The 12,129-nt window shown below is 41.6% G+C and overlaps 1 protein-coding gene across 3 annotated transcripts in view; it reads left to right on the top strand.

Annotated features, from left to right (window-relative positions):
• The window catches only part of KIT (KIT proto-oncogene, receptor tyrosine kinase), an 81,568-nt gene that overhangs the window by 52,268 nt on the left and 17,171 nt on the right, over positions 1-12,129 (top strand). For all 3 annotated transcript variants that reach the window (XM_065878074.1, XM_065878077.1, XM_065878075.1), the window contains exon 7: positions 450-565. In XM_065878074.1, coding sequence (XP_065734146.1) covers positions 450-565 — 116 coding nt within the window. The remainder of the gene's footprint in view (positions 1-449; positions 566-12,129) is intronic.

The following is a 12,129-nucleotide window of genomic DNA, read 5'->3' as shown; positions in this document are numbered from 1 at the left end:
GCAGTCACCTTGCCGTGTGACCCTGAAGCATCTGCATGGAGACACCTACGTGGAGATGCCTGCCAGCCTGGCATTTTGCCAGGCAGGTGCCATTAAAGCAGGGCGGGCGAGTTCAGGACACTGATGAGAGGGAGGTTGAACAGAGGACCAGGGCAGAGAAGGATGCGGCTGTGGGGACAGCTCAGGAAGCAGAAGAGGCTGCCATCTCTGTGAGGTTGCCTTTATGCCGAGAGAGCCTTTCCCCACTCTGTATTCTCACACGCCAGGCATCTGTCCCCAATGAAATATATGTGTGTGTTCTTGTTTGTTAACGTGGATCTTGTTAATACTGAATTAAGTGGGGCATATTTTTCCAAAATAAGCATGTACTTCCAGGTAGAAACTGATAAAGCCACACGCCCCGAGGCAGGCCACCCACAGGTGACTGATGGGTTGTCCTTTCTTTGTAGATATGTAAGTGAACTTCATCTAACCAGATTAAAAGGGACCGAAGGAGGCACTTACACATTTCTCGTGTCCAATTCTGATGCGAATTCTTCCGTGACATTTAATGTTTACGTGAACAGTGAGTAGAACGAATGGCTGCTTACCTTTTTTTTTTTTTTATTCTTTTAAGTTGTGGCTAGTGTTTGTAACAGCTGCTGCACTGAGTTCATTGTGTACTGGGTCAATAACGTTTCATGATAATTTGACCTTAACAGAGACCTCGTGGTTTGGTGGTTGGAAGGCTGTGTACAAAAACCAATTCCTTGTCCTACATTTCACTAACCACATGACCTTGTAGCTGACGCTCAGATGCTGGGTGTTGCCTTTGAAGTCAACAGAGGAGCCATAGAAGTTAAAAATAGCAAACAGTTTGAGGGAGAATGTATGCTTACTGATTGTTGAAATGGGGAGGCGGAGGTTGAATAGGAGCTAGATTATGGTATTAGGTGGGAAAGAAGTGCTATCAAGCCCTGACAAACAATTTCTGGTTACAACGCTTTCTCTTACGGGTTGGGGTATTCTTTTTTTTTTTTTTTTTCGGTATGCGGGCCTCTCACTGTTGTGGCCTCTCCCGTTGCGGAGCACAGGCTCCAGACGCGCAGGCTCAGCGGCCATGGCTCCCGGGCCCAGCCACTCCGCGGCATGTGGGATCTTCCCGGACCGGGGCACGAACCCGCATCCCCTGCATCGGCAGGCGGACTCTCAACCACTGCGCCACCAGGGAAGCCCACGTTGGGGTATTCTTTGTGTGAGATGAATGCAGTATCGCTCAGCTCAGTGGGTCCCTACTGCGTGTCACGTGGAGGCTGTGGGAGAAGGGAGCAGGTGGTTTAGGGTGGGAGGATGGCAGTGGACGTGGGAACCTGAACACCTGAGCCCTGTGTGGCCCACATCCCACAATGTCTTGGGGCAGCTTCTCTGCACAGAGGCTGATGCCTGGGGCTGTGCTCACCAGCTGGGACTTTTGCCAAGTGTAGGGCCCGCTCTTGGCTCTGCTCTGGGGCCCCCTGCATTTCCCAGGAAGGGTGGCAGGTGCCTGCCACACCACACCAGCCAGGGGACCAGAGGCAGGAGGCCTCCAAAGACACGGAATCTCAAGGGACCCGCCCACAAAATGACCATCGGAATTAGCCATCCGGGGCATGGCAGGGAGGGGCGGGGGGCGTGAGGAGACAACCTGGAACATTCCCTAGAGAGCAGCTTAGTAACAGTTTGTGTGTGTTGGGCTGCAGGATGGGAGCCAATTCCCTGTCCTCCAGGAGCTTATTACTTGCTACATAGAATGATTTTCCATCGTTACTTCACTGATGCAGCCGCTCACTAGCGTGGTGGGGTGGTGAGCGTGATCCCTTTACAAATGAAGACAGGAAGCAGCTAGCAAGTGACACTCAAGACAGGTTTTTGATTGCTAATCTGGAGTCCTTTGTCAATTCCAGCATTTCCAAAATCGAGTTTCCTGAACAAGGTGTTAACATGTATTTAGACAAAGAGCGTCACATCTGCATAAACATTTTTCTTAACTGCAGACCTTCTCGGCATCCTTCATACGCTAACGTGTATTTTGCCTGCCCAGGAGGAGGCATGGAAATGAGCATATATCTCACATTTGTATGACCACAGAACTCTCCTTTTCCAAGGGAAACACGTTAATTAACATCTCAGTTCCCCGGAACAGTTTTGATTATGTGGTATCTCACTGGCCTGCAATTCAAATATCTCTAGATTAATTCAGATGTTAATCAGAAGAGTTTAGTGTATTACACATGGGCAAAACTACCTGCTTACTGTTCAAGTAATTGAAGAGATGAGTGCAGGTAAATCAGTATCCTTGCAAGCGTCATATCCATACTGTCCATACAAAACTTTAGGTGTTCTAGTGCAGTACTTCTCAAACTGTCTGTGGTAAAGGACCTTTTGTATTTTTAATTTCCAATTCCTTCTGGATCAATACTTCTTACAAAATACAGAAAGAACCAGCCACTAGAAAAGTGTGATGGAAAAGAGCAAAGATATATAAAATCCAAGAATGGATTTTTTTATTATTAGATTCAACAGATACAGTGAAGTCAAATTGCTTAGTCTCGGTTTCTGTGCTTAGGTCCCCAGTACCAGTAGATCATGGACATGGCCTACTCGACAGGCCTCACTTTGAGAAGCTTAGTAGTTGGGAATTTTATAAAATTGTGTCGTTTGCATTTCTCTTTCCCTGGCTTCAAGGTCCAAGGTGCGTTAAGATCTGTCTCTTTCCCCCTTTTTCCTGCTTCCATTTGCCAGTGTGTGTGGTCTACCAGTCAGTCATGAGTCACTGACCTTAGAAAGACATCCCTGAAGTCACCCTTACTTTTCTCAGGGTGACAGAATTGCTACCTTTTTACTTAACCCCCTAATTTGCCATCCGATAGGATCGGTGTTAATGACCTCTGCTGGTGAATTCACGCCTGTTTGAAACTAGAGAGGAAATGGCCTGAACTGTCCCAAATGATCCCTTCTTGGATTCCCTGTTAGCGCAGGAGGCCTTTTCTATTGTATATTCTGGGGCCTGGGTCGCAGATACCTCCCAGCACGTACTGAGCTCCTGCTTCATGGCACTGGGCACACGGATGAGGGTGTGTAGTGTCTGCCCTCGTAGGTTAAGCTCTTCAGGGAGTCTCTTCATTGATGTCAGTTTATTACAAACACTAAGCTGACTATAAAGGCATTTATTTCACTTACCTAACATGTTGGATTTCCTGACCTCCAAATGCTTTGACAGAGGTAGCATTTTTGTGTGAATCTTTTATCTGTTTCTTTCGAAGTATGTCCCGATTGCTCTTCACAGATATAGTTAGCTAATTTCTTTGTTAACTTTATTTTTTGGATTGAAAAAAAAATTCTAGTTGACGTATCATGGGGCAAGATTTTTTTTTAATGTTAAATTTAAAATCAAAAGCTAAAAATAGTTTTAAAATTTAAACTTGGACCAGTTGTGTCTATTTTGACATACCATTTTAGCTGAGCCAAATTACATATGTAGATCTGCTGCATGTTTTATTCTGTAAATAAGCTTAGCCCCAAGGGTGAAAGGAATTGTGCTCTACAAAAACTAGAATGAATAAAAATGAGAATAATAAATGCATGCTATTAGTGTAAGAATTCAGGCTACTTTCACTCAGTGACAGGGATGCATAATTGCTTAATAGATTCAGCTATGAGAAATGCTCAGGAAGATCCTTGATTTTGAAGAGTTAAATGTTTGGTGGTTGAAGAATCCATTTGTTTTGAAAATTCCACATGTAGATTTGAGGATATTGTCCGTGCGTGCGTGCATGTGTGTGTGTGTTTGTGTTCTAATCACTTATGTGTAGCCTTTAAGAGAAAAATAAGTACATGTTAAACTTGAAAATGTTTTTTTTTTTTTTTTGGCGGTACGCGGGCCTCTCACTGTCGTAGCCTCTCCCGTTGCGGAGCACAGGCTCCGGACGCGCAGGCTCGGCGGCCATGGCTCACGGGCCCAGCCGCTCCGCGGCATGTGGGATCTTCCCGGACCGGGGCACGAACCCGTGTCCCCTGCATCGGCAGGCGGACTCTCAACCACTGTGCCACCAGGGAAGCCCCTTGAAAATGTTTTAATACTGTTTTTAACTTCTCTAACAAGCCATGATTTACGTGGGTCTGGTAAGTAGGCTCACTGACATTAAAGGTGGTTTATAATGGCCAAAAAATGAAACAAAAAAATCAGTGATTTTTTGCATTGAACTTGCATTACTATAATTACTCTTGAATCGCTTATTGAAGGTGTATACAGAAATCAGATTCTTAGTTCTAAAAAGAAGTTTGATACCTTCGGTGAAAATGGCCATTTGTTTCCCTTTCAGATCAAAATCGGGAGGAAAATAGAGTTCTAAGAACTATAAAACTACCCAAAAGTGCTTTCTTAATAGGCACTACTCTTTCCAAAATTCCTGCAAGTGTTTAGAAAAAGTGACATCACCAAGATTCTGTAGGTAGCCTGTGATAATGGATTAGAAACCTATGGTCTCTTTGGTTACAATAAATGTCATACAGTCAAGGTTTTTATCAGATCCAGGACAAATAAGAGGCCAAACACGTATTTTAACCCTGATTATCCACTTGGCCTTCCTGTCTCTCTCTCTCTCTCTCTCTCTCTCTCTCTCACACACACACACACACACACACACACCACATTTTCTTTCTTCATTCATCCACTGAAAGGAATTTAGGTTGTTTCCATACCTCGGCTGTTGTGAATATTACTGCAGTGAACGTGGGAGTACTGATAATCCTTCGAGATAATAGTTTTGTTTCCTTTGAATTTATACCCAGAAGTAGGATTGATGGATCACATGGTAGTTCTATTTTTAATTTCTCGAGAAACGTCCATACTGTTTTCCATAATGGTTATACCAATTTACGTTCCAGCAGGATACAAGAGTTCTCTTTCTCCACATTGTCGCCAACACTTGTTTTCTTGTCTTTTCGATAATAGCCATGCCGACGGGTGTGAGGAGATATCTCATTATGGTTTTGATTGGCCAGTAACTTAAAATGACACTAGTAGCATTATAAAATGTTATCTGGTAGCATTTCCAGATCAGTATTATGAATTTAAAATTTGTAGCAAATGTTATCCGGGAGCCATAAATAGATCCCTCTCCAATCTCAAAGGTCTATCCTTTAATGACAGACCTATCAGTTGAGTGAGAGTATGGTGGTACTGAGGTGGTGGTACAGGAAGGCCATCAGGACAAGTAAGGTCTAGAGAATGAAAGCGCTTGCCTTTCATCTTTGGGATTACACGGAACACAGGTAACGTTAAGCTCGATTGGATATCCAAACAACTGCTGAACTCTACACCAAATTCATTCTCTAAATCACCGATTTCCCTCCATTTATGGCACAGCGTTAACAGGGGGTTGAAACAATTTAAGGAAATGCTAAATACTGTATTATTTCTAAACCACGGCATCATATAATTAACATCCTGTCTGCTGTAAGCGATTATTTATAGATCATACAATATACCCAAATCAGTCAAAGTAATAAATCATCCAGAACGAGGTTTCCTCATGGGAATGTTTCCCTTTGACCACATCTACAGAATCTGAGCTGCTTTTCATGTATTTTTTATTTTGGGTCATAGTTAAATCCAGTTATGGATAGCTAAACTATCCTTCTTCCAGGGAGAAGCCACCCTAAGTGTAACACTGTGCAAATAAAGCACACGCGCAGCCCACCATTTGCCGTAGGTGAGGGTAGACCTAACAGGACAGCCGTGTAGCTAGATGGCTTTGGACAGTCTGCCAGCCAGCCAGCCAGCCATCTGGGTCATCCACCTGGCTGGAAGTTTCAGTGACTTTATCCAGGGTAAAATAATACCCGGGGTGGCCGTGCCAGTTTGGGGGTTTGGGGCACCTTTCCAGATCCTCATGCGTCAAGAGAACAAAGTTACTAGGACTTTGCCATTCGGGAAGGTGGAAATGTCTTCCTACCTCTTAACCTGTTAGCCTTTCTGTTTCCATTTTTTAAAGATGATAGGGCCTTCCAAACATTTGGGTGTCCAAACCATACTTGCGGTAGAGGCTAAATTGCTAACACACCTATCAAGTTTTACTTGAGAAGCTTCCTGTTTAGTGTTTTTCTGATTTTTCTTTTCTTTTTTCCTACTAGGTGGATTCCATTAGACCTACTCCTATACTAAATTACTGGAATTCTTCAACATTAAATAAAACTCGTGCTAAATAGACCTCCTTTCTCTGATTTATTTACTTGCTTTTGAGAGTTTTCTGTAAGGCTACCACAGTAACCAGAATGTAGCCTGGTTTGTGCAAACATTTGTATACATGTGTTTTTAGATTTAAACAATTTTTTCTTATTATAAAAATGTTATGTGAAGGATGGGATAACTTGAAAATACAAATAGGCAAAAATAAGAATCAAACAAGTTTTAATTGTACCTTTTGAAGTTTATTTACATGTTATGGATTACCAGTGCTAATATATCTCTTATATATATCTTTACAGACCATTTTTTTTTTTTTTTTTTTTTGCGGTACGCGGGCCTCTTACTGTTGTGGGCGCTCCGGTTGCGGAGCACAGGCTCCGGACGCGCAGGCTCAGCGGCCATGGCTCACGGGCCCAGCCGCTCCGCGGCACGTGGGATCTTCCTGGACTGGGGCACGAACCCGTATCCCCTGCATCGACAGGCGGACTCTCAACCACTGCGCCACCAGGGAAGCCCCAGACCATTTTTAAAACTTTTTTTTTTTTTTGCGGGGGTGGAACAAGAATGAGGTTCTTTTGCTAACCTTGTGTGCTTTGGTGCTGAGCAGTGAATGCATTGTAAGCAATCTTCCATACCGTAATATTTCTTCTACAGTATTGCTTTGGTGATCTCACTGCATGGCTGTTTCATAATTTCTTTAACCCGTATCTGATACCATTTTGAGACATTGTGGTGTGTGAGGGTGGGACTCTGAAATGATGTGACTGAGTTTTTAAAGAAACCAACCAAATGATTATTTAAAGTTTATAATTACCTTGTTTAATCTCAAATGAGCGACCTCAGCTAAGTGCCTGGAAGTTGATAAGGTTATCATCTGTCATCTTTCATGCTCCTACGTCTTGAACATATGTCATGGCTTGCAGGACAGTTCCAAATTAAGGAATAATTTTCAGATCTTCTTAGTATGGGTAGTTAATCTATGTAAAAATAGTTTCTAATCTTTCTACATTAATTTTTTTATAGGTGATTTGAGATACTTGACGGTATCTAAAGTCTGTTTTTATTTTCTTTTCCTGAACTTGAAATGAGTTTTTGTTCTTAAATTGCTTGGGAGTTATGAGTGTTGTTTTTGATGTGGCACTTTAATATCTCCTTCTTATGAAGAGGATCTCTGTGAATGCAAGAATTGCTATAGACCATTAAATTGGAAGAAAAAAGGAATATCGTGGCAACCTACTTTAGAGTTTGATTCTCTTATATTTTGAAAAAATTTAGGAAACGTGTTGGTATCATTTTTCTTTCGTGTCTCATTAGAAAGTTGGTCTGGTGGGGTCTCTTGGTAATTTGGAGATCTGTTTAAACGCTGAATCATTTGGAGGACAGGGTAACCCATCTAGATCGTTAGGCCCTTTGTTGGTGTGATCGAGCCATTATTTCATGTTTATGGTGGAAAAGCAGAAGAGGTTTAGGTTTGGAACCATGTAAGCTTCAGCTAGAATTGACCCTGGACTTGGGATACTCTTTTGTAAAAATAACATGAGTAGTCCCTTTCATATTAGTGGAACTTCTGCTCTATGGAAATGTTCTTCCCAATTGAGCCACATGTGTTCTTACATCAGATTAGCCCCCTTCAGTTACAAATGTATACAGCGTCATCTATAATGTAGTGGAAATTTAAATTAATCCAAGAATAGGTACATAATCTTTCCATGGGCATTGTGTCAGTAATCCTTCTCTTCCACTTCTGAATTATGTGGCAACTTGAATTCACTAGTCATACAGAGTAGAAAAATAGCACTTTATCACATGCCTGCACTCCTTGGCAGCAGGGAGGGTTGCATTGTGATATGCGTACACATCCCCCCTCCCGTCTAGGTCACCCAGCGATGGTTCTCCTGTAAATTGGGCGCAGTGATTCTGGCTGAGGAAAGCTTTCTCCAAGTAGTTTCATCATTTTTTTTAAAGCTAGCTTTCAGGAGAGGGAGATCTTTTTTGATGGCTGTTTAGAATAAGGATTGGCAAACTATAGCCCTCTGGCTAGATTTGACAAGTATTCTGTTTTTGAATGGCCCATAAGCTGAGAATTTCTTTCTTTCTTTCTTTCTTTCTTTCTTTGGGGTGGTGGGTGGGTGGTAGGAATGGTTGGAAAAAAACAGAAGATTTGTGAGATGTGAAAATAAAAGTCAAATTTCAGTGTGCCTGAATAAAATCTTATTGGAACACAGCCTTGCACATTTGCTTACATGTCTCTGGCTATGTCTGTGTCAGAATCGAGTATTTGTGAGAGACCTATGGCCTCTAAAATGTAAAATATTACTGTTTCACCTTTTACATTAAAAATTTGCATACCTTTCATTTAGGACATCAGTTCAGTAGGAGAATGATTTTTTTTTTTTTTTAATGATAGACACTGCTAAACAGAACTGGATGTAGGACACTATAGTTGAAGTTTTGTTTCGTTTGTTAAACAAATTTCTATTAAAGTACCCATACACCAGTTGCTGGATATCTTTAAGAATGTATAAAACAAAATGTATTTTCTTTAATTTTTTTTTTTTTATTGAAGTATAGTTGATTTACAATGTTGTGTTTCTGGTGTACAGCAAAGTGATTGAGTTGTACATACATATATAGTACATATATTCTTTTTCATATTCTTTTCCATTATGGTTTATTACAAGATATTGAATATAGTTCCCTTATAGGACCTTGTTGTTTTATCCATTTTATATATAATTGTTTGTATCCAGAATGTATTTTCAAAATATCTGTTCTGGGGATTTTTTTAAAAAGTATTAAAAAAGCATGATACTCCTTTTATAAGTAAAAGTTAACCTGAGTTTTTTAATACTTCTATTTTAGTTGATTTAAATTCCTTTATTATAACGATATTATGGCAGGAACGTAGATTTGACTCAGACCCAAACCACGATAGTGACAAATTGCTACAAATCATTGCTGTATTGCCATTAAATATCATGGGACCTACAATTGTAAAAACATACTCATCCGTAAGATCCCTCTTCATTTTGTCTTTTGTTGTGTGGACACTTAAGTCTGTGTTCTTTGCTGATTAGAGAGTGTGGGCAGATACGTATTTGTAGCAGGAGTTGGTGGAGGTAGTTAAGTTGAGCCAAGAACTATACTCAGTGCTTCCCCACCAGTTACCTGTGTACCTCCTCCCACCACCCCCCCCCCGCCCCCAGCTCTTGTTGTCTGTGCTGTGTTCTTTAAAATTCGATTTGTTCTTGCCTTCCATATGGACATGATGTTGGTGAAAAGGAATATTTTGTAAGATCACATATCTGTGGGGTAAGTCAGCAAATGGTTGGGATTTTTAACTGCATGAGCAGTAAATTCTCAGAAGAGTTATAAGCACTCTGAAATCTGCCTACGAGCTGATCAGTGTTGTCGGAGACGCCAGATGACTGAGGTCCAACGATGCTTTGAAAGGAGACAAGGCTAATTTTTATCTCCATGGGAAATACATAGCTTATACACCTCTTAGGCTTATCTAAACCTCCAACTTGGGAGGAATTAAGGAATGTGTCATTTGGTATACTGCTGATTGCAGAATATCTAAGGAAACACAGCTCAGATTTAACCTGGAGAATTGTAGGGAGTTATGTGTCTTTAAAAGCAAAATGTATATTTAATGCCTTAGACGGTGCGTTGAGGCACTTACAAAATGCAGATGAGCCCAGATTTTCATTTTTAGGAATCGGAATTATACCTAGCTCATTCTTTATGCATTAAACATTTTTTGTAGTGCAACTTGCCATGTACGGCCCAAACTGTACTCATGTAATTTAGCCTTTTCACAGTGAGGTCTCTTGTCACCAACATTAGGGACAGGGCTGGAATTAGGATGAGGCAGGAGAGATGCCTAGGTTGCCAAATTTAAGGAGGTGCTCACTCAGGGTGCTAACCTGTATTTGTAAGACCTAGAGGGTGAGAAGCTTCTTAAATTCCTCTCCTTAGGTGCTCTTCTTGCCTCACTCTAGTCCCAGCCCTGATAGGGTCGCTTGAAGATTCTCTAAAAAAGCGCTTTGCTGGGTCAGATGCTCAACTTATTAAATCTCTGGAGATGGGGCCCAGGAATGTGCATTTTAACCTCATCTCCTCATGCTTCAAATGCACACTGAAGTTTGAGGAGCCCTCTGAGCTTGGTTTGCCAGCCTAAGGTCCAACAGGACAAAAGCTGCTCTATCAGCCTTAGGTTAGGTTGGGATAGTACCTTAAACATCTGCCTAATTAACCAGCACACAGGAACAAGTAGGTCAGCCTGACCGTACCTTTTGCCAGCCCTGGCCGTTGTACAACTGCTACCAGGTGTCATGCTAAAAGGCTTGGATCTTGTAACCAAAGCTAAATGCAATTGATTATGTAATTTTCAGCTGTTCCAATTTTTATTTAATTAAAAAATGTCTTATAGGTTTGTTATTAGCTATGTGTTCACTGTAAAAAAAGAAAAAAAATTTAGAAACTAAGTCAAAAGAATGAAATAGAAACTATCCATAACCCTGCTACTCAGAGATAACCACTGTGTACATCATCAGGCATCCTTTCAGCCCTTTCTCCCATACTGAGTGATATTTAATTCCACTAAAAATCCATCATGTAGCGTTAGGAAGAATGAGTGACAAAAGGAAGGTTGGTATGAGGAGATCTGTCTTATGAACTTGATTCCCATTTGAGTCCTATCCAGTTATCTTTACTGTCTATGTGTAGACCTTCCCCTCTCATCATTAATCTCAGTATGCAAAAAAAAAAAAAAAAAATCACACAGCCAGGTATATGTGTGGATGTCTTATGTCATGGCCCACTATTGAAAAAATAGTGTACATCCTGCCCCTACACAGGGAAAAAATCACCATCTTCCAGGTCCCTTTTTGTGACTCTGATTGAATTCCTTTGGAGTATGAAGGACTTGTTCCTCTGGGGGGACTTAATCATTCAACAGCTCTTACTGTATGTCTGCCATAGGTCAGACTCTGCTAGGAGTCAGAGATACAGTCAGCGAGACATGGTCCTTGCCCTTGAGAACATACAGTCTGACGGAGGAGCAGACACACCAGGATATTGTATAAGCGCGTCAGGTGCTCTAAAGGGCTTCAGGAGTAGGGAGGCGAGACTAACTTGGCTTTGGAGAGTTGAGGATGGCTTGGAAAAGAAGATGACACTTGAATTGAGTCCAGAGAGACCTGCCGTATGGTGCCTGCAGTCTTCAGCAAATAGCATTCTCCTAAAGTTCCACTGCTTTCTGTGTTACGTCCTACTTTTCAGCCCGATCACACAGTTGCCCATGATAATTAAATGAAACTTGCCAGATGGATGCTTTCGCAAGACGATGGCTTGTCTTCTTGCTCTATTTGTGAAAGCTGGCATTGGATCCAAACTCTCAAGGATGCCCCTACCTTGAGACTGCTTGTGGATTGTTGCTCTTTTGTGTATATTAGCCAAATGGCCTGCGCATCAGCAGGGCCAGGTTGAATGACAGGTGGGTGTGCCATGCATGCAGACACTCTGATCCCTGCCAAGCCATTTGCCTGCAAGGAGGTGAGGTGCTGAGAGGTTGTTCTACAAAGATGTCATTTATCAGCTTATTTCCTTCCTTCGAGGAAATAAGCTTCTGATCCGTCAGTCTTTTCCTCTGACCACGTATATTTTTCCTGTCGGTTGCAACATAATCAACGTCAAATTCCCAATGCATCGGGTTAAAACACACGTTACCGTGCTCTCTTGAAGCAGTTTTTAGATATTGAAGAGAATATTTAGAGTGGCAAATACAGTTAACCTAATTGTTAGCAAACTTGATTAACCGAGGAGGGTGGGTACTCTGAATAGAAAAGAGTCACTGAATAACTAATAAATTAGTAATTAATACATTTATTGTTTCGTCTCGTTCTTGGTTCTTTGTG

This window comes from Phocoena phocoena, chromosome 5 (assembly GCF_963924675.1).
Source record: "Phocoena phocoena chromosome 5, mPhoPho1.1, whole genome shotgun sequence".
In the NCBI taxonomy this organism is placed as follows: Eukaryota; Metazoa; Chordata; class Mammalia; order Artiodactyla; family Phocoenidae; genus Phocoena; species Phocoena phocoena.
This window is presented reverse-complemented; position numbering and strand designations above follow the sequence as displayed.